This window comes from Nannobrachium achirus, assembly GCF_963921795.1.
Source record: "Nannobrachium achirus genome assembly, chromosome: 2".
In the NCBI taxonomy this organism is placed as follows: domain Eukaryota; kingdom Metazoa; phylum Chordata; class Actinopteri; order Myctophiformes; family Myctophidae; genus Nannobrachium; species Nannobrachium achirus.
The window spans coordinates 58224140-58246364 of NC_137811.1; the positions used below are offsets into that span (position 1 = coordinate 58224140).

Here is a 22225-nt window from a genome sequence, read left to right on the forward strand (position 1 = left end):
ACACACACACACACACACACACACACACACACACACACACACACACTTTGGTATGGTATTATTATTTAAATTTTATGACACACATGGCTTGATTTCATGAATCATTAATAGGAAGCTCAAGTATAACTGCTTTTTATTTTATTTTTATTTTTTGTCCTTCAGCTCATTTGCAGCCTGGAAGGAAGTGCTGCCTTGTAGAAATGGTTATGGCAAAAATAGAAATACACACCGGCAATCAACCTCGCGTCAGCCAGGTTTCCATTTACTGTTCAGTGGTCAGATCCGGTCTAGAGCCCATCTACTGTATATCCTGTCATTCTTACCGTTTCCGTATCCGCTCCAGAAGGAGTGTTTCTTTTTGTTCTTTTTTTGGTCAAATACCCCCAAACTTTTAATACCGGTATGTAATTTTTGTATATTCTTTTCTGAGAAAAAAACAAACAAAAAAAAAACGTTTTTTTAATAAAATAAATTGAAATAGAATTATTGAGAGAAAAAAATAAATGTAGTTAATTAATGTAACTAAGGGCTTAGTTAATAGAAGATTAATGTATAGATTTTTTCAAAGGTTACACTTTGTTAAACATTAAAGGTAGCCTATAAATGGACAGGTAACTTTCCACCATGGGCACCAAGTCGTAAAAATGAAAATACAAGAACCAGGCCTATGTTAAAGGGTGGCCATAGCTGAATGGTTTGGGAACCCGCCTGGGGAACCAGAGCCCCTGATTGTCCCAGGTTTGATTCCAGGCCAGGCCAGCAATGTCGATGTGTGTCCCTGAGCAAGACTCTTAACATCTAAATTGCTCACATGCTCCTTGTGCATATCCGGTACCACTTAAACCCTCTATAATTGGTAAAAGTTACTTATAATATAAGTACTTGATACAGTCTTTTTTGCACTCTATCAAATGTCTTTGCCAAAAAATAGCCGATCTACAAGCTCACAACGCGTCGCAATGCGACGCGTTGTGAGCTTGTAGATCTGCTATTTTTTTGGCAAATGTTCGGCCCCAGGATAATGGATTTCGATTAACGCGATAATATCGTAAATCGTGATTTCTTTTGTCACAATAATCATGATATGTCATTTTCATATTGTCCCATCCCTAGTCCATACACACTCATAAGGACACACTCAACTAGATTTAAACGCATACACATTTTCACACACACTCACACAAACGCGCGCACACACACACATATGCGCACATGCACACGTGCACGCACACACGCATGCACGCACACACACACAGAAACTGTACACACTTAAACAGAGAGAGCGCGCAACGCACATACATACATAGGCTACATGCACAGGATGCATGCCCGTTCACACACATGTGGGTAGGTATAGCTATACACTGAAACGTAGACCACAAACGCACACATCTCATTCACAAACTTAGAAGATACCGTGCACGTACGTACATTGAGGTATAAAAGCTAGCCCAAAATCTACGTAGAATACTGGGCTTTTTTTGAGGCAAGCATGAAGTCACTGTTGTATAGAACCCTTTTCTCCCCAATAAAAATATAGTCCTACTATTGAGGGACACTTTACGACATAAGGAGGACACTGTGTTTTGGGTAAACTAATGACAGTGACACCTTGCGCCTATTATACTGTCACGCTCACCCATAAATAAACCATAGCGAGTGAGTATTTAAGTTACTTGACACCGTGTTGTAGGGGTGGGCTGTGGGCAACTGACGCAACGGATAGGGGAACTAAAAGTGTAACTGCTCTGAGGGAATCATTTCCCTTTGAACGCTCATAGAGGCACCGTCCGTTGTCTATAATAGAAACATGGATAAGTTGTTAAAACCCGTTCTCAGCATTGCTAATAAACAGAGCAACGTTGGATTCGGAGTAGTTGCGCTGTTGACTGCAGGAGGAGAGCAAATATTCTCAACGGCAGTGTTCAAGTGTCCCTGCAATGACTGGAACTTTTTCTATGGCATGGTGTTTCTTCTAGTGCCTGCACTGGCACTGTTAATCTTAGGCTACATCTTAAGCAAGAAGACATGGAAACTGTTTACGGGACTATGTGTTCGCAAATCGAAATCTCAATTATGCCGCCTGAGAACTATTATTGGAGTTATGATGATGTGCTTTCAGATAACCACAATCGCAGCTGTGGCACCTTTCAGTTGGATTGCTGTGGCCCTACTCAGTGGTAATTACTTTGAGTGTGCTTTCACTGGTGTTAATGTAACCGTCTATAAAGATCATCTTTGTGGCAGAACGGTGTCACAATCAAAGTGCCAGGAAGAGCTATACAAGATGCCATGCCCTGGAAAAAGCACTGTGCCACCAGCAGACAAAGATGATGTCCTCGCAACTCTTCGTGCAGAATCCCAGGTGAGCAAGTGCCATTGTTTGGACTGTAAACAGAAAGGTTTGTTTATAGTCTGTCAGTGGCTTATTATGCCCATGATGTTGTATATTTAATTGAGTACATTATCCACAAGTTATGTATCTGAAAAGACTGAAATACCTCAAACTCCCTAAAAACTATTTATGGTTTGGCTATTGGTGGACGGTGGTGATTACAGATCCTGGGTTGGCTGGTGATTGCATCCATCATAGTGTCACACCTGATCCTGACCTGTGTGGCAAGGTGCAAATCGCCCATCAGCTACCTCCAGCTGAAGTTCTGGAGGACTTATGCCCAGGAAGAGAACGCCCTGCTGGAGTCTTACTCCGCAAAACATGCCAAGGAACTTGCCGAAAGAAACGTGAAGAGCTTCTTCCAGCAGACACCACCTGCGGATATCATCTCCCCTTCCAACCAAGACTGGCAGAAGATCTCCAGATTCTACAGGTTTAATCCCAACGACCACTACTATAGCATCATGCACCAGTATGTGGAGTCTGATAAGAGGAAAACAGATTGCCTTAACCATGGTATGGGGTCAATAATACTGAACTCCATCCAGTCAGATGGTCCTAGTCCTAACAATCCTGCTGTACTTTCTTTTCTGGATGAGGCTAAAATGCCATTTTGATGCCTGACTTATACTTAGTAGCATTACACCAAAAATAACTGATATACAAACTATCACACTGCAATGTGTTGTGAGCTTGTAGATTGGCTATTCTTGGTGCAAGATACAACGTGCAAATAAGTACAAATCAGGTTCCTTTGGAAAGCACTATCCTCAAGACATTGTTGGGCTACACAGCTATGATTTAACTGATCAGTATAAAACACAACAAATGAAAATGGAATTAGAGAAAAAATGGATAGAAAAAGATACATGCTTACTGAAATGGCACTACTATGTGGCTAGTCTTGGTCAGGTATATAAATGATGATCATTTATTCATTTTGAACACTTCAAAACTGTCTGGATGTCACAACAGGTAGTATTAGGATTACTCATCATCATCATCATCATCAGTTATGTGGTTAACCACAGTGTAGTGTTCTGCTGGCAATGTCTATTTCCTGACATACCAGAAAATATAAAAAACATAAAAAGAACATGCAAATGTGATTTCTTTGCAATATCAAACAACTTGTTCAGCAACTTGTGGTATTGAACAGGAAAAATGGAGGCATACAACTGAAGAACTGACCTATTTTCTCTGCACCTGCCACTTAAACATTTCCCCTTATACAAGTATGTGTGGTCCAAATCATTGTTCAAATCAAGCTCATATTTTTTATAGCCAAGATGTGATTTACTGATCTATTTTATCAACGTTTTTTAATGTACTGTTGACTCTGAATGTAACCTGAACCAAAGCTCAGAATGAATGTGAACTTGTATATATTGTTGAATGTAGTACATTGTAAACATGAGGAGATGCAGCGTTGCATTTCTTTGTGTTTATATATAGTAACTCTGAAAGTGTAATGGTATAGGTCAATCTTTACACTCTCTGAGTTAAATTAACACTCCAGATTTTGCTGTGTAAGTGCTGTAAAATCAATACACACTCAAAAGCTTTTACAATGAGTCCGGATGTCCTTTGTGAATTGAGTATGAAAAACAGAGGAAGTGGTGGAGATCACTTCTGTAACTGACTCTTTGTACTGCATTCATCTGCATAGTATAGTTATGACTTCCTTTTTCTGAAATGATGAAGCGTGTTTTTTTCCTCCATCATAATTCCAATATTAATAGATTAAATAGTTGTGCTTATCTCGTTAATGAACCAATTGGAAATTGCTTTTTATGAAATACATAATATGCCGTAAGTTGCAGTAGGCTACTGATGGAAATGTGTGTGTGTGTGTGTGTGTGTGTGTGTGTGTTGTGTGTTGTGTGTGTGTGTGTGTGTGTGTGTGTGTGTGTGTGTGTGTGTGTGTGTGTGCTCAAAGACAGCTCAAACCCCTGTGTGTGTTTGTGTGCATGCATGTGTGTGTGTGTGTGTGTGTGCGTGCGTGCGTGCGTGCGTGCGTGCGTGCGTGCGTGCGTGCGTGCGTGCGTGCGTGTGTGCATGCATGAGAGAGAGATTTGTTGTGCAAATCCTTTTGCAAAATTAACTGCGACATAGTTTAGTGTGTAAGAATGTATAATGCATCTCTTAATATATCTGTATTGATGCTTTGGCAAATGATGCACCCAATTGTATTTTTAAAACAAATATGGGTAAATTCACCTTCCACAACACTGCCACCCAGGTGTGGAATGCTCTCCCCCCTTCCCTCAAAAGAAACAATTCACTGGCTTCATTCAAAACTTGCTTAAAAGTCCACCTGTTAGCAGGTCATATGAAGAGGTAAGCCACCTATGATATGTCCATCATAACCTCAAATTATCCATCCATAGACCTCGAGTTTATAAATGTTTTAGAGTTGTTTTATATATTTATATTTTTTGCTGTTTTTGAGGTTTCTTTATTATATCAATGTGTTTTGCTCTAGTGAATGAATGCAATAGGACCTGAATGGAAACAAGACCACATGGTCTTTCTTCAGTGAATATCCTTTTTGGACCAAAGTGCTTTGTACTGTATGCATCTTTTATGTCTAAATAAATAAATCAATCAATCAATCCAGAATCTGTATAGTATGGATAAACACAAGGATGTTTGGACAGTGAACAACTATTCACACTTAGTTATACTGTAGTATTATAATATTATATGCAAAATGCAGTATACTCTAGAATTTTATATCCGTATCTGTTATCTGTATACTTTCGGTTTTCATTTGTTGTTACCATGTTAAGTGAGCCTAAGGGTGTGTTCTTTATTACATCACTGTTGAAGAACAGAGGCGTCTGATGTCTTGAATGTCTCAAAAACCAGATGGGCAGGAATTCAGGAATTCATGATCAGCCTGAAAGGACGGAAGGGAGAGACGCATAAAAGATGAGGAAAGTGTTGGAAAAGAAAGTGGAGTGAAGAATCAGTAAATATTTTGGAGTAGACAGTCACACTGGAGAGAAACAAGTTGGGGAGGAAAAGCGATAGCATGACAGTAGGAGGAGCTGAGAGTGAAGAATGAAAAAGCCAGAGGCAAAGGGCGGGGCACAGAACGACACAGCAGATGTCAACATAGCAAGAACACAGTGTATGGAGTACAGATTCTAAGGTGACATTTGTTTTTTATGTTTTTGTTCATCTCTTTTGTGACCATTTAAAATTTTTTGTGCATTTGAAACCTTCTCCACTGGCATTATGGATAGCTTCCAGACTGTCCTGAGCTTCTTCATGAAGCAGAAGTCCACAATTGGTTACAGTTTTATGGCACTTTTGACCATTGGCGGTGAGAGAATATTCTCAATGGTCTCCTTTCAGTGTCCCTGCAACCGTGACCAGAACTTTGCCTATGGACTAACTTTCCTGCTAGGCCCAGCTGCAGTGCTTCTGGTTCTTGGCCTGTTTGTCAGCGCCAGGATGTGGAGGCTCTACACCGGGTGTTGTTTGAACCCTATGAAGCTGTGCCCACGGGGCAACTGCTTCAACTGCCTCAGGGTGTTCCTGAGCATCTTCTCTGGTGCCTGTGTAGCCCCTATTATGTGGCTGTGCGTGGCCCTGCTGAACGCCACATTTTATGAGTGTGCTGTCAGCGGTCTGGATGACAATCTGGTGGTGGATCTGTTCTGTAAGAACAAGACAATGACGTGCCGGGAGGAGCTGGCCCGAGTGCCCTGTGACAGATCCAAACTATCCAAAGATGAACACATGGAGCTGCTGCTAATGTTCAGGGCACAGTCACAGGTAATCACTGCTCGGTTTTAATGTGTGTGTGTGTGTGTGTGTGTGTGTGTGTGTGTGTGTGTGTGTGTGTGTGTGTGTGTGTGTCTAACTCTCTTGAATGAAGTGTGGATTTTGTTACAAGATCAGCACAAGGACAGATTGTGCAGGAATGATATCAGATATTTGATTAACTTTAGGTATTTAGTCAGCTTCTGAGTCCTGTGACCCATTGGTCAGAAGCCTATATCCTGTTTCTGTATAGTGTGAGGTAGCTTGATACACAAGTACACCCCCTGGACAAAGGGTTAGTATGTTGCACAGTTGCAGGGACTTACCCACAATCCAAACCAAGCAGCCAGGTACCATTTTTATAGTCTTTGGTAAGGCTTGGCCAGGGATTGAAATCTGAACCCGACCTCACAATCTCAAGACGAATGCTCTGAGCTGCTGTGCGTGTGTGCGTGTGTGTGTGCGCGCGCGTGTCTCTCGAATGAAATGTGGATATTATTTTGTTACAAGATAAGCACAAGGACAGATTGCGCATGACTGATTTTTTTGGCCTTTTAGCAGGACAATAGACTGACAGGAAATGGGGAGAGATATGGGGATTGACACGCAGCAACGGTCATCAGAATCGGGACTCGAACCCCCGACACACTGTCAGGCATCAGAGCCTACAGTTTGTGGTATGCGCCTGGACCAGTAGGCCAGCGGGCGCCCCCCAAATTGTGCATGACTGATATTTGAGAATCTTTATTCAGCATACAATTGTAATCATCTGTAATTATTCCTTTATTTGCTTTATATCCAATACAGCTTAAATGTGAGCATGTGATCTTATATTTCTGTGTATCCATAGATTCTAGGCTGGTGTATCATCATCATATCTGCCACCATTGGTCTCATTGGCACATGCTGGACAAACTGCCGCTCTCAGGTAAGCTACCTGCAGCGCACATTCTGGAAACGCTATGTGGACAAGGAGAAGGAGCGCTTCGATGTCCTCGCAGTGGAATATGCCACCCAGTTGGCCAACAGAAACCTCAAAAGCTTCTTTGAGAACAAGGAGCCTGATGCATTCCCCTTCCCCAACCACAAAGCATGGGAGCAGATCTCAGCTCTCCACACATTCTCCACAAGTGAGCAGTACTACAGCACCCTACAAAGGTACGTCGACGGGGGAAATAGAGACTTAAGCCCAGAAAAGAGGCCCGTCATGGACTCGGAGCATGGAATTGAGATGACTTGAGATGAGATCACAATTCAAATTTCCATGGCATCTTCCCTTATGAGTGATTGACATGGAGATACTCAAGAAACACTAAATTGTGAACACTAATCGTTTGTTAAATGTGTCTGACTATTGCTATCATACTTTATGCCTATTGTGTCTGACTCAGGAGACGTTGGCTAGATGCCTCACAGGCTACAGAGCCGCCCTTTCAGCTCAGTTATTACCAAAGAATGTGGCCATTACAGAACGTGGAAGTGGAAAACACTGCATAACCACTACTTTGTATACAATGAAGTTACTTCTACCTCTCTGTCAGGGACCACTGTTTCTTTTCAGATTCGTTTTTGAGGGTTAGGGTTAGAAATTGTATTCGTATAGCACATTCTCAAGTTGAAAACTGAGTGACCAAGTAGGCGTGTGAAATGTAGATTTAACTAGGGTATTGTTGTTTTTTTAATACATGAATCCACAGCATTGTATCTCAGCTGAAGATGTATATCGTTGTTAAACATGTCTTACACGTGTTGTGCACTAATAACTTGTAATATCAGGGGGCTATTAACAAAACCATTTGCAGTACCAGCCCCAAATAGCATGCTGTGTCATTGAGTTTACAACTGCATTCCACAGATGTTTGGAATAAAGGCCTGTCTGTACATGATCTGATTCCTTTTTTCACTACCGACATCCAGGGTACAAAAAGCCCAGTCACCTACGCAACAAGTTGCAACTGCAACCACTAAACTGGAGTTTACTACATTTTAAACATTACATGATCACAAATTATAACTTGCATTTTTGGTTCATTAATTATATTGTTTATTTATTTTTTGCTTGATTTGAAGGAAATATAATTTAAAGGACAACTTTGTTTTTTTTACAACAATGGTTCATACTTTAGATTGTAATTAGAGAAAAGAAAGGTGTTAAAATGTTTTAATTTACTTCTTTCTATCGTTTTAGTGATTTTAACGATTTGGATTTGCATGCATGCCCCCAGGTTGGGGGCATGCATGCAAGTGGCTAGATATGTATTTTTAGACACAATAAGCCTATTCCCAAGATGCACCGCAATCTTTCATGGGCAGATGTGACTTATGGGGGCTGGTGTAAATAGTAACAAAGACATTGCCGGCTTATTGTGTCTAAAAGGACATATTTAGCCACTTATACGCATGCCCCCACACACTGAAATCAAAATATTAATATCACTGAAACAATAGAAAGCGGTAAATGAAAACATTTTAACACTCATCTTTTCTTTTATCCAATTACAATCTAAAATATGAACCCTTGTTGTAGAAAAACAAAGTTGTCCTTTAATGTATTCATTATGTTTTAATAAACTGTATAACTATCAGTGGGAGAAAAAAAAAAGCTGGTTATTTAGGCCTAATAAAAATTTTTAAATCAATGATAAGTTAATACATGCTCAGCCCTGGACTAATCAGAGTCACAAGATTTAACATGTGACTAAGAATTCTGAATTTCAACAGAAGACACTGATGTTTGAAAAGCATATTGACAAGAAAGAGACAGTGAAAACAGATGGTGCAAATGTGAGCAGGGCAGCAAGGTCACTGGCCTTAGGTCATATCATTGTTTGAGGGGCATAAGGCCAAACTGAGGTTGCCTGACTGCTAGCGTCCGACATCTCAACACCACACTACCCACCAGCAGGGGGGGGTGATGTGCGGACTGAAGTGTCAGGCTAAAACTGAGGGGCCAAGACTTTCTCAAGCTGCATTTGACAGGATGAGATAATGTGCATCATTAATCAGTGAGGTCTCATCTATTATGTGCAATGGGATGAAAGAAGATGTTTATTGTACTGTGCAAGTTGTGTGTGGTGTCCTCCAACCACCTACCGAATGTCACAATCAGAGTCCTGTGTAGCCGTAGGCCAGGGGTGGGCAATTATTTTTTCCATGGGGCACATGAACAACAGAAAACATTGTGGAGGGCCGGGCCAAAAGGCAGTGTTCCCCGCAAGATGTGCTCCCCGCAAACAAAACACACAGCTTTACCTCCAACTTCAGTAAATAAATACTTAATTTATTTTATTTTTTTAGCCACTTTAGCCATTTTTGATGGGTAAGGTAAGGCCGTCTTGACTTGTGACCAGTCAGACCACCTGCTTGTTATTGAGACAACATCATTCTTCTTCTTCTTTCGTGTATCATCCTCAAATGTCCAATTCAGTATTGTGTAGCCACGCCCTTGTCTCTGGTCCCACTTGGAAGAGACCAGCCTCCGAAGGTGGTTTGTACAGGGGGCAGGTGTTAATTATGTGCTCTGCAGACTGCTCAGGCTCGCCACACTCGCATGTCTGATAAGCCCCACTTCTTCCTTGCTGATTTGAAGCAGCCGACTCCAGACCAGTGCGCAGGCGGTTCAGTAGGGTCCATTGCCGGCATGGTAGGTCCTCTCCTTCAACGCCAACTCCCGTGTCCCAGATGTAGTGGTGGATACGGGAGGGCCCAGCAGACTCTCACTCCTGTTTCCAGGATGCCGCCAGCCATGCCCTCTTGGACAAGTCCTCCGGGATGGAGCAGAGAACATCTCTTGTGCCGCCTTGTTGTAAGGGTGGCGGGACTTGAGTCTGTTTGGAGGGTTTGTGTCCACTGTGGCATGGTGCAGGATATGCCAGTCATGTATCTGGGCTTTGCTTGCTAACTTGAGGGTTGCAGCCTCTCGTCGGAGCAATAATCTGGCTCCCCCTAGGGCCCCTACTACCTCACTGATCTTCTCCATGTCCCCTCCATCCCCTCTGAGGTATGGTAGGTACCTGGGGGGATATGGCGGGAATTTGTAGAATCGGGCTATATCAATGGTTCTCAAACATTGTCTTGTCGAAGATCCTAAAAATTATATGTATTTGGCTGCGGACGCCGCCCATCTCAAAATATTTTGTCCCACGGACCCCCAAAAGCAAGTTAAAAATGTTCACTCTGAATTTGGGATTCATAGATAGATATCGATTTTTTAAGCAACTTGTATTGGGTATGTAGAAATTAAAGTGCTGAGGTATTGTTATTATTATTATTACCTTTATTAAAAAACACTTACAGGCAGCAGCCGTTCGCAACTGGTAAAAAAAAACTAACCTAGCCCAACCCTACCCTCCCCTGCCCCTTCTTTGTATATATGTTACAGTATGTTCAAGAAACCAGTAAAAGTTGTCAAGGAGCACTCGTTTTGACGTTCACCACACACTAATCACCACCAGATGGCGACGTCAGCCACTGGATAAGAGAGTTACGTCACGCTTTGAACTCGCCGCAGACCGGAAGTGTTTACTCTTTATTTACTAGCCTAGCCTAGCCTAGCCTAGCCTAGCCTAGCCTAGCCTAGCCATTAGCTCCATTGTAGTCACTTGGACAGGGCGTTTAACGTGCGCTTGCCCAGGCCTTACGGCCTGGGCATAAATATAACGATTGCATTCACCACGGCTTCGTAACTCGCGCGGCGCTCCGCCGGCCGCGCGGCCCTGGCCCGCTCTTCGCGGCCACTCGCGCCTGCGGCGCTCGGGGGCGAAGAGCAGGACCAAGGTCCGCTGGCCTTCGCGCCGCTTGGGGCTTCGTGGACCCAGGGGGGCCTCGTAACTCGTTTGGGCTTCGTGGATACAGGGGGGCTTCGGTAGCCGCTCGCAGTGTCGTGGACAATAGAGCGGCGCACCGCCTGGAGTACGTTGTATTGGCGACCGCTTGCTCCGCCCCGTGCCGCACCACGAGTGCTCCGCGTCTCGAATGTGCTGTTTCTCTAATATACTATGACATATATACTTACTTACCGTTTAGACTCTTTTTTTTTGTTCTCTCATTTTTCTTTTCTTTACATATCTACTGCATAGTACTGTGTTCTATTCGTCTGTCATTCAATGTTATATGAGATACTTAAATGGTTTCCTGGTCTTTTCATGGATCTCCTTTTAGTAGACCTTGTACCAGTGAACTGTACCGTCATGAAACTGTACCTTTTCCTATGCACACTTCTAATAAAGTCTTCAATCAATCAATTATTATTATTATTATTATTATTATTATTATTATTATTATTATTATATACCAGTCAGCTCTTGATGATTGTTGCTCATCATGGGAAATATAAATAAAAGGTTAATTATGGGAAGCCAGCCTGGGGAAAGGAAAGCAAGCTTCACTTGACTTCCTGTTCTTGTAGCCACACATGCGCTATGGAGCCTAGGCCAGAGCAAAAGATTTCAGATCTGTGGTGTGCAAAATGCATACTAGTTATATTCAGAGCAATATTATGGCAATCTGACACGACGTCGTCGACGTGGGATCAGCAGCCCTATTATTATATTACCGTATGTTTTGGCCATTTGAAAATAGCAGATCTACAAGCTCACAGTGCGTCGCATCTGATCAGACGTAACCAACACATTGCCGATGTCGTGGATTACAGTGGGCCACTGTGGAACACGCACACGTCCACACGCAGCTGTGATGGTTTTAATAACTAATAATAACGTTAGATAATTGAACGTTATTATTACATAAAACAATGACAGATTACGCCGAAGAGCAGCGAAATGAGCTGGAGGCTATAGAGTCTATCTACGAAGATTCTTTTACAGGTGAAGTTTGGATTTACACTGAAAACCCCGGTTAGCAAGCTAGTAGGCTAACCGGTCCTTAGCAGACATTATTTCAAGCAAAGTGGTTGATTGATGTCCAACATCTTATGTTTGGTTTAGTTGTGTGAGTGACTGATCTAACGGGGTTTATACTTGTACATGTATTCCAGTGTTTGGTGTGGTGGCCAGAACCTTGATGGATGTTGATTTAGTTATGGTTATACATACATACATAGTACATACATGTACACATGAATGCATGAATACATGCATGCATGCATGCATACATTCATACATACATACCAAACCAGACAGTATAATATGACATGTTGGACATTGTGAAGTTTGTGAACCTAGTGAAATGTGTATTAGTCTAGACATTTATGCCAAATTTCTGTTATTTCAGTGCTGTCAGAGAAGCCCACCAGCTTTACCATCACTGTAACCTCAGATGCAGGGGAAAACCATGAAAGTAAGTGATTTGCTGACGCTTTGTTGCAGTATGCAAATGTATTTATTTAAATTCACAATTGTTATTTTATTGTAAATTTGCCTTGTGTCAATGTCAACTGGACCCAATAATGTTATGCTCATACACCCATTATGGGATGGATGTAACACTAGTAGTACTGTACAGATGTTGAATCTTATAGCAGTAGCTAGCTTCTCTAATTCTTAGAGAGAGAGGGGGGGACGGGACTAAAGTGCTGTGGCAGGATTTCTTCAAACCCACAGGAAATACCCAGACTAGATTCTGGTCGGGCGATTTATAACATACCGGTAGGCAGTAGCCAAACATGACATATGGCATTTGCAGAGTGACTTTTTAAGCAAGTATTCATCCTGGAATGACATTCTTTTACATGGAGACAAAACAGCTTTGCGAACCCAATCTGTTTTCTCTCTACAGTGGTGGAGGCAACCTTAAAATTCACCTATGTAGAGAAATACCCGGACGAGCCTCCGCTGTGGGAGATCGACTCACAGGAAAATCTGGAGGATTCTGATGCGGAGGACATTCTCACATTCCTACAGCAACAGGTTGGCCTGGTTCTGTTTCTATCCATCTCTCCATCCCAGTTTTATTCAATTTGTTCCCATATCCCCTCTTCTGTTCCTTTCCTATCCAGAAATCTCAGTCAGTGTAAACGCGGTACAATTTTCACTTTGTTTATCTCCGGTAGGCAGAGGAAAACCTGGGCATGGTGATGATTTTCACCCTAGTGTCGGCGGTTCAGGAGAAACTGAATGAAATCGTTGATCAGAAGAAAAACAGACGTGAGGAAGAGACATTGCGGAAAGAGAGGGAGGCGGAGGAAGCAGAAAAGGTATGTGCAAGGAAAGAGAAACGTACTTAACCACTTAAACCCCAGTCTAGACAATAAAGTGATAATGAGTTCTTCACCAAAGATATCTGATCTGTTGTGAGCTTACAGATCAGCACATTTTGGCTAATGTTCCCCCCAAAATATGGATGCTGTTATCATTGTTGGGTTGGGCCTTCAACTGGATACCTGTGTGTGTGTGTGTGTGTGTGTGTGTGTGTGTGTGTGTGTGTGTGTGTGTGTGTGTGTGTGTGTGTGTGTGTGTGTGTGTGTGTGTGTGTGTGTGTGTGTGTGTGTGTGTTTTAACACTCTTGTCTTGAGTTAAATAAACAGTCAAATATTGATAGCTCAATATAGTTACAGTGCTTGACCTTTTTTCCATTGTTTTTGTATAGGTGCTTTTCCAAGGCACAGTGGTCACAATTGAAAACTTCTTGGCATGGAAAGCAAAGTTTGAACTTGAGATGTTTGAGTTGAAGAGGAAAAAACAGAAAGAGGAGGAGCAGTCAGGAAAAAACAAACTCACTGGTAAACACCTCGACCAAGGATTTATACATATCTCTATACCTCTGTCATAAACTAGAATTTTGTCATGTTAACTTAAACTTTGTAAGCTTAACGTGTTTTATTCTACAGGGAAACAACTCTTTGAAACGGACCACAACCTTGACACATCTGATATCCAGTTCCTTGAAGATAGTAAGTTCTGTGTGTGTTTGATAATTGTGATTTAATGGTGTGTACTATATATATTAGGGGTGTAACGATATAGTAACTGAATCGAAAAATCTATTTTAATTTGCAATGATCTACTACAGGGGTGCCCAAAAGGTAGATCGTGATCTACCAGTAGATCACCAAGGGTGTGCAGGTAGACCACATGACATGCCTCTAAAATATATAATTAAAAATATAAAAAGAAGATGTCAATATGACATCAAGAAGGGCCTGTCAGCTCGCTTCATGGCTTCTAAAGTAGGCAAACCTCCAATGCAATACTTTGTTCAAGAGTCAGTAGCATTACAAAGAACCCCAAAACCTACCACTTCCATACAGAATGGGACGAAGACATTTCTCCCTGTATTTCCCATTTATTTCCCCCTTACAGTAAGTGTGTTTGTCTAAAACGTAACCCCAGTGCTGCTATTCCAAAGCCCCCCTCAGGCCCTCAGCTAAAACATTTTGGATGGGTAGATCATGCTGAGCTAGTCATTTTAAAAGTAGATCTCACGACAAAAATGTTTGGGCACCCCTGATCTACTACATCGATATGCAAAAGCATATATCGTACCGTTTTGGCTTTGTATCATATCAGTATTGTTTTACAATGCTGATAATTGGTATCGAATCGTTTTGCAGTGCAAATAATTGATTGTATGGAAACTAAGTTTGTGCCTTGTATTTAGCCATTTTAAGAAGGAAAATGAAAAGGAGGTTTAATTACTTTTCCATTCCATTTAGCTACTCTTAGTCTATTGATACATTTGTGTAATCTCTGTGTTCATGTCAAGTTGCGGGTTTGTCCATGTGTTGAAATATAATGTCCATGTATTTGCTAGAGAATCAGTGCTTAGCTATTTATATCCATAATAGATTTTCCCCTTAAAAACATGCACAATTGACAGGTTTACACAGATTTAATTTCTTTGCTAAATAGTTACTGTATCAATTTTAAATCATTGAATCGTATCGTATCCCCATGAATGAACCAATATCGTCCATGTATCGTATTTAATGTATCGTTGTTAAAATGTATCGTTAGTATTAGTGTTGCCCGATCCCGATCACGTGATCGGATCGGCCGCCGATATGGCCGTTTTTATAAGATCGGAGATCGGGAAAAAAATATCGAAAAAAAAAAAGTTTTTTTTTTTTTTTTTTTTTTTTTCAAAAAAATATTTTCTGGGAGTACTGAAAGTTACAGGTAAGGTGAATGCGATATGAAACGTAAGCTTACCATAATCACAGTAATCCTTAATCATTTTCAATCATATTCAAGGGCTTTTGGAGAAATGAGACAGACAGAGCACTGCAGAGGGAAGGTGATTGTGTCAGACTCTGTGTCCAGCTGGCAGCTGATGCCAATAAGTAGTAATTGGCCCCTTGTTAATGGATCAAAGGAAGGCAATTATGTCTCTCTGCACTGTCAACTAGCTGCTACAGATGCATACTTTTCAAGCAGACTGGTTAATTGGTTCTTAACTTATTTTGTTTCAACTTTAAAAATGGCCAATGTTTTACCAGTTTTGATATAGTTTGTTGATTATTTTTGATGCTGTAATGGTCTATTTTATTTTTTGAGATATTAAACAGGTTTTAAAAGTCCTTAAATCGTGACTTCACTGCCAAATTTCAAATGCCACACCAAAGGTCCGCTGCACAATGATTGAGAAACACTGCACTAGTAGGCCTATATCACTATATACTACTCATAAGCTTTGTTTTTAATTTGTTGATTCAGTGCTGCACTAAGTGATAGAATGAATAGATTTTTTTTTCTTAATGCCTTGCCAAAAGATCGGATCGGGAAAGATCGGAATCGAATCGGAAGCAATAATATTTGATCGGTATCGGATCGGGAGCAAAAAAACCCTGATCGGGGCATCCCTAGTTAGTATATATCCTTGCCATGCTGTAGATGTACATTTTTCATCTGTACCATTGAAGACAAAATCCTGCAATGCCCCCGCATAAAAGGGGGCTATACTTTGATCCCATCGGCTGGTTTAACTTTGACTCGAGGAAATGTCCATTATAATAATAACCTGTGGATCTTAAGTGCAGGTGTTGACATTTCTTCATAAATGACAATGTAATATTATCGGTCAAGTGTCAATGAATTATTCTTTACAGTTCATTATTTTTAAGTGGTTAAGGAACATGGCTGAAAAGCAAAAGCAGGCAGCCATGCTCCTGGCATAGAACATTATTTTGTTCTCAAGCCCCGATTATTGTATTCAAGTTGTGCTTTCCACTCTGCCCCAGCTGGAAACAACGTTGAAGTGGATGAGTCGCTGTTCCAGGACATTGATGATCTGGACTTGGATGAAGATGACCCCGACTTTGACCCGTTAGCAATGGGTAGCGATGAGGACTGAACAAGAAACGGAGCAGAGAACTGCTGTGTTCTGACAGGAAATAACCTGCTCATCTCTGCGCTGGGAGTATCACCATCAGACTGATCGCATCAAAAGGAAAAATTACCTCCACATTTATTTTCTTAGGATGGACTCTAAACAATGGCGAGCTGTGATTCTTCCCAAAGTTAATCTAAGGGAATCGATATACCCTTGGTGGTTAATTTCTACCCTGAAGCAATTAAATCCAACAGATTTATGTTCAACTTGGCTCTGTTGTTGATTTCAAGTGGTGTGCAGGACAGAGCAGAATTCTTAGCAGTCCTACAGAGGGCAGCAATGGATTATCCATAACCAACATCACACCACTATATATCCACACCAGATAGTTGAGTGCAGCTACACCAGGGTTCCCCAATGGGGCTTTTAAGCCGTGACATCATTTTGTAGTCGGACCTCCAAGCAGATTTATTGTCAATATCTGTCCCTCGCTATTTCAACAGATCCGAGACAAAAATAACGACTAAAGTATAATTTTACCACTTTCCTTTCAACAACAAAGAAAAGAAAAATTAGTAAATAGTAAAAAGATTCGCTTTTTTGGGGGGCAAAAGTTCTCCTCTGCCTACAAAATGATGTCAGACTTAACAGCCCCATAGGCGGCCCGTGGGCCATTTGCGGCCCGCGGGGGGCTACTGTCTGGCCCCCACCAACTCCAGTAATAATGGTGGTATAAGAGCAGCAACAACACTAGTATATCGTCGTCGGGTGGAAACCTCGTATCTCCAAATTTGTATGTTCTTTCGCAAAGTAAAGCCCTGCTTCATCATACATGGCCGTCGCACTAAAGTAGTGAAAACAGCAGATCTACAAGCACACAATGCCTCGCACCACGAGGCGTTGTGTGCTTGTAGATCGGCTGTTTTCACTAGTTTAAATCATTTTTAAAATGATAAATGCAAATCAAACGGTTGTGGACATACAAGATTTTCACCCGACAACGACGGTATCTGAACTGTCGCTGGAGTATCGGGAACAGCACCGTCGCCCCCTGCAATGTTGTGCTCTCGGCTTGGTACCATAGACATAATTTCGGAACCCTGAGCTACACGCTGGTTGCTTAGATGTATTATAAGCTTTTTTATTTTTAAAATATTTTATTTCACTGCATTTCTTTAGGCTAAAGGAAGGTGAAGGTAGTGTGTGGAAGTTAATGTTTTAAACATTAACTCCTAGTCACTCCCATACCTCAAATGAGTACACCATTCATAAATGTTGCATGGCATGGACACACAAGTAATGCTTATTTACCTAAAAACAGGTATAGTTTTATTTAAAAGAATTAAAATATAAATTATTCACTTTATAGCCCAACTATTTAAAATGTTATTATCGCACATATTTAAAATGTTATAGCACATGATTGGCAGTCCTTGTAATTCAGTTGATTCGCTCAGAAAGCTGTAAAAATGACAAAGATCCATATATCGCCCTCAGCATCAGCCTGATGACATCACACATTAACAATGTCATTGATATCCCAGATGAAGGTAATGGGAACGTCTTTCAACTTCTCCTGGAAGACCTTATCAAATCGCTCGTTTTGAGCGACAGTAAAATGATTTTTCCAATCACCAATGGTTCCTGGTGTTTGGGGAAAGGGAAAAGAAAATCAACTTTACATCAAACAGTTCTAAATCCAACAATAGTAAGTAGGCCCAGTTATGTTGGTTTGTTCAAATTAATGTGAAGTAACAGCATGAAGGTGACCTTCACCTTTCCTCATGAACGATCCTTTGTTATGGTCGAGCAAATCGTCTGTGACAGACTCATAGTTAGCCTGTGGGATGAGCTTCATGTTCCTGAAGGTGCTGTGCTTAACCACGTTGGTCAGCTGCTCTTCAGTTAACCCCTTATCCAAGAACATACTCATCCTCTTCACTGCCGACTCCAAGTCCTGGGTAAAAGCACATGAGCGAGCAAACAACCACAAATACAAATATGTCACTTCTTTATACAAAAATGTCAATTACTTTGATTTGAGATGACTTTCCCATATGCACAGCATAACCTAATAGAAATGTACAGATTGCAATCACAAGTAGAGTCCCTACTTGAATCATTTCTTCATAAGTGATGAAGAGGATGTTGATATCATCTTTGTGCGAGTACCAAGTCTTTAGGTGCTCAAACCAGCAGTTTCCATACACTGCAATAAAAAAAGTTAAATGCCATTATCACATGATATGCTGTCATAATCTGCAGTGTGAGGAAAATGCAGTACTTGTGCTTACTCTCTCCTTTCATGAATTTCTCAAAGAAGCAGTTGAAGTCCGTTGGTGTCTCCAGCATGGCTGCAAAGTTGTGGAAGTGGAAGTAGGACACAAGAACATCCTTGGGGTTTCTTATTACATAGATCACCTTCAAGAAGCAGAGTTTGAATTTAACGATAATTTACTCTCAACACTTTGAAACTGACAATTTAAAGGAACACTTGATATTCTTTCAACCATATCAGTCCTTTTATGCAACCATGACAACTATTTTAGCAAGTTAAGGACAACTCTGCACTCTAACATCTAGGCTCATTTTCCTACTTATATTGATCCCAAATGATCTGGTCTGTTAGCCCTCATCGCATAGAGTTAAGCCTATCGCTACTTAAAAGGAGTAGCCCACCCCCCAAATTACTTTTTTCTATTGATTACTCACCATGCAGACTTGGGTTCAATAATAATTTTGTTTTTTGTCGCTTTCCTAAGACAATAATTCGATTGCAATATTTTTACCCCCATTGTTTCTGGCATTTGGGTCCCCATCCAGAATGAATGGGGGTAAATTTACTATAATACATTTTTTGTCTTAGGAATGCATCACATACAAAAAAATATTATTCAACTTAAGTCTCCATGGTGTGAGTAATCAATAGAAAAAAAGTCATTTTGTGGGTGAACTACTCCTTTAAGCAATCTGTTGTTTTGTTTTTTTGGTCTTTATTTTATTTTTATTTCATGAATCTGATATTAGTTGTGATGTACACACATCCATGCCTTGGTTGTGCCTGGTTGTCCCAGCAAGAGAAAGTGGTTTCCATACACTTGTGTTTCAAATACACTTGTCCTATGAAGTTGCCAGCAGGTACATTAGTGGGCTAGCCTCGGCCTGCCTCTGGCAAAGAGTCAGGACGTGAGGACTCATAAATGTAGATAAGGCTGAAAAAAAGGTTATTTAATCCCCCCCTATGGGCAATAGCAGAAATGGCTCACAACTCTTCGCGATGTGGCGTGTTGTGAGACTGTAGATTGGCTATTTTTGTATGACACAGTCTTGCGACAAGGGCTTAAGTGATCAACTGACTTGGCTTTACTTTAATGGACCAACAACATTTGAAACAGAGCATGCCATTGAGCGTTAATATAATAAACTGACCTTGCCTTTCCTCTCACTAAGAGCAAGGGGCATGAACTTGTACTGTAGATGGGTGACCCGTAGCCTAGGGGGAGGAGCTGTGATGTATTCCTTCCCCTCGCCACTGAGCTCGATCCAGGGGACCTGCTCAGAGTTTGGCTTAGTACTGATGGCAGTGATGTCACCCTTGGCCTCTATGAGGAGGAGAATCTGCTGCATCCAGATGGTTCCTGTCAATTAGAGCAGTGGTTGCAAACATTTTCATGTCATTAAGGACAACCAATTAATATGTACAGGTGTATTCAAGTGCTACCAATAATTGAATATCGTAGAAGCAAAAGAAAAAAATCTGTTATGTAATTTGTGAACAATACAGCTCATGAAAATAAATCCAGTATGCCAAAATATTAGAATATTACATAAAACCAATATAAAAATGATTTATAATACAGAAGCTGTTCATTGATGCACTCGATTGGGTGGGGCCCCATTTTGAATGAATTACTGCCTCCATGCTGCGTGGCATGGAGGCACTCAGCCTGTGCCACTGCTGAGGTGTTATGGAAGCCCAGGATGCTTTGAAATCGGCCCTCCGCTCATCTACGTTGTTGGGTTTGGCGTCTCATCTTAATCTTGACAATACCCCATATAGCAGAGGTTCCCAAACTTTTCAGGTCAAGACCAAAAAGAGAGATTAGACTTTTGCCAAGGACCCAAACTAGTGAAAACAGCAGATCTACAAGCTCACGCGTCGCGCAGCGTTGTGAGCTTGTACAGGTAGATCGGACATTTTCACTGCTTCTTAAACATTTTCTAATTTACTGAATTTCTTAGATTTCACTTTTATTTACTCATTAAATTACTTCATTGCTTTATATTTGAAAATCTTGCCCCCCATAAAAATGTGTCAATGACCCACAAATGGGTCCCAACCCACTGCTTGGGAAACAGTGCCATATAGGATTCAGGTCAGCAGAATTGGCTGGCCAATCAATCTGAGTAAAACCATGGTCAGCAAACCAGTTAGTAGATTTGGCACCGTGGGCAGGTGCCAAGTCCTGTTGGAAAAGGAAATCAGCATCTCAATTAATCTACAGAAGGATGAAGTGCTGTAATGTCTCCTGGTAGATGGCTGCGTTTACTCTATACTTGGTCGGGCTCCTTTGTCCTTTTACACGAGGAGCCCCGGAAATTCTTGTTCAGACGAAAGTACATTTTGCATTTCATTTGAAAATCAAGGTCCAGGGGTCTGGAGTGTCCAGTGTGACGTTTCCACAGTCAGTGAAGATTTTGGGTGGCGTGTCATCTGCTGATGTTGGTCCACTGTGTTTAATCAAGCCCAGAGTCAACGCAGACCCCACTTTGAGAACCAATGAATTAAAGAAGCCAATTCAATTCAGCAGAGGACTACAACTCAATTGTAGTCCTACAACTGTCAGCGTGTCAACACACAAGACAGCTAAACTAATAGGCTCTGTGTGTCCAGTGTCCCTTTATTAAGCATTGCAGTTTTCACAAGATATTGTCTAGCTGATCATCTACCCCCGCCTCCCCTTCCCATCCTTTCCCTTTCTTACTTTTTTTAAGCAACATTTTTGTTATCCTTATTTAAAACCGTCTCATCCAACTAATTTCTGACAAAGGTGTCACAATTTAAACAAATGTATGCTCAAGTCTGTGAGCACCAGTAGGCTATGTCTAATATATTTGAAATGTCTACAAGAATTTTACTTGCTACACTGTTGTCGTTTCTCATATTCCTTTTTTCTCTCTTTTTCTTAAATACAGAGACAATGTGCATGGGGAAGATGGATACAATAAAAATAAAACCTTCTCCACTCAAATCTACTTGAAATTCATACAAGATTAATCTGTACAATGGAAAACAATGGTCTGTCCATTAAACAATGGTCCCACAGATATAGGCCCTACTCTTCTTCTACAGTGTCCTTGACCACTCTAAGAGATCAATTATTTGGTAATGACAGTGCAAGCGGATAGGCCTAGAGAGGATGCAATGCAGGGTGGTGTTAACTTACCTACGGAGGGAAAACAGGGCTTGCTGCATTCTTCACCTTTTATTTTACTAACCACACCGGCAATTGCACCCACATGATATTACTCATGGTGATTCAAAATATCACTCCACAGGCAAACAATAACATGCTTAGTAGCTACCTGACTTTGGATATGTGACAACAAATACATCAGAGTCTTGTATCTCCAAGCTCTGGATCTGGTCCACTTCTTCCGGATTGTGGATCTGGCTGATCAAGTAGAAACCTCTGTGTGGTACCAGCTTATAACTCTGAATGTCAGTGGAATCCATGGGAACTAATATAAAATAAAATGAAACAATTTACTTTATGCATCCTTAATCCAGCAGGATATTATATTGTTAATAGTCTAGTTCAATAATAA

General features: G+C 41.1%; 4 protein-coding genes across 4 annotated transcripts; 3 read left to right on the top strand and 1 right to left on the bottom strand.

Moving 5' to 3' along the window:
- Positions 1–1810: 1810 nt before the first annotated feature.
- On the top strand, positions 1811–3012 carry calhm6 (calcium homeostasis modulator family member 6; the record flags this gene model as incomplete). Its single annotated transcript, XM_080742856.1, has 2 exons — positions 1811–2365; positions 2560–3012. The coding sequence occupies 2 exons, from the start codon at positions 1811–1813 to the stop codon at positions 3010–3012; spliced, it is 1008 nt and encodes a 335-aa protein (XP_080598982.1).
- Positions 3013–5635: 2623 nt separating this feature from the next.
- Positions 5636–7409, top strand: LOC308299146 (calcium homeostasis modulator protein 5-like; the record flags this gene model as incomplete). Its single annotated transcript, XM_080742864.1, has 2 exons — positions 5636–6181; positions 7020–7409. The coding sequence occupies exons 1-2, from the start codon at positions 5639–5641 to the stop codon at positions 7407–7409; spliced, it is 933 nt and encodes a 310-aa protein (XP_080598990.1). The 5' UTR covers positions 5636–5638.
- A 4410-nt stretch (positions 7410–11819) lies between these two features.
- Positions 11820–16662, top strand: rwdd1 (RWD domain containing 1). Its single transcript, XM_080749327.1, has 7 exons — positions 11820–11994; positions 12401–12466; positions 12905–13035; positions 13179–13322; positions 13715–13847; positions 13956–14018; positions 16305–16662. Exons 1-7 carry the CDS (start codon positions 11922–11924, stop codon positions 16415–16417), a joined length of 723 nt encoding a protein of 240 aa, XP_080605453.1. The 5' UTR covers positions 11820–11921; the 3' UTR covers positions 16418–16662.
- Positions 16663–17909: 1247 nt separating this feature from the next.
- Positions 17910–22133, bottom strand: LOC308299156 (amine sulfotransferase-like; the record flags this gene model as incomplete). Its single annotated transcript, XM_080742874.1, has 6 exons — positions 17910–18040; positions 18173–18353; positions 18511–18605; positions 18691–18817; positions 19826–20034; positions 21983–22133. 6 exons carry the CDS (start codon positions 22131–22133, stop codon positions 17910–17912), a joined length of 894 nt encoding a protein of 297 aa, XP_080599000.1.
- Between the last annotated feature and the right edge of the window lie 92 nt (positions 22134–22225).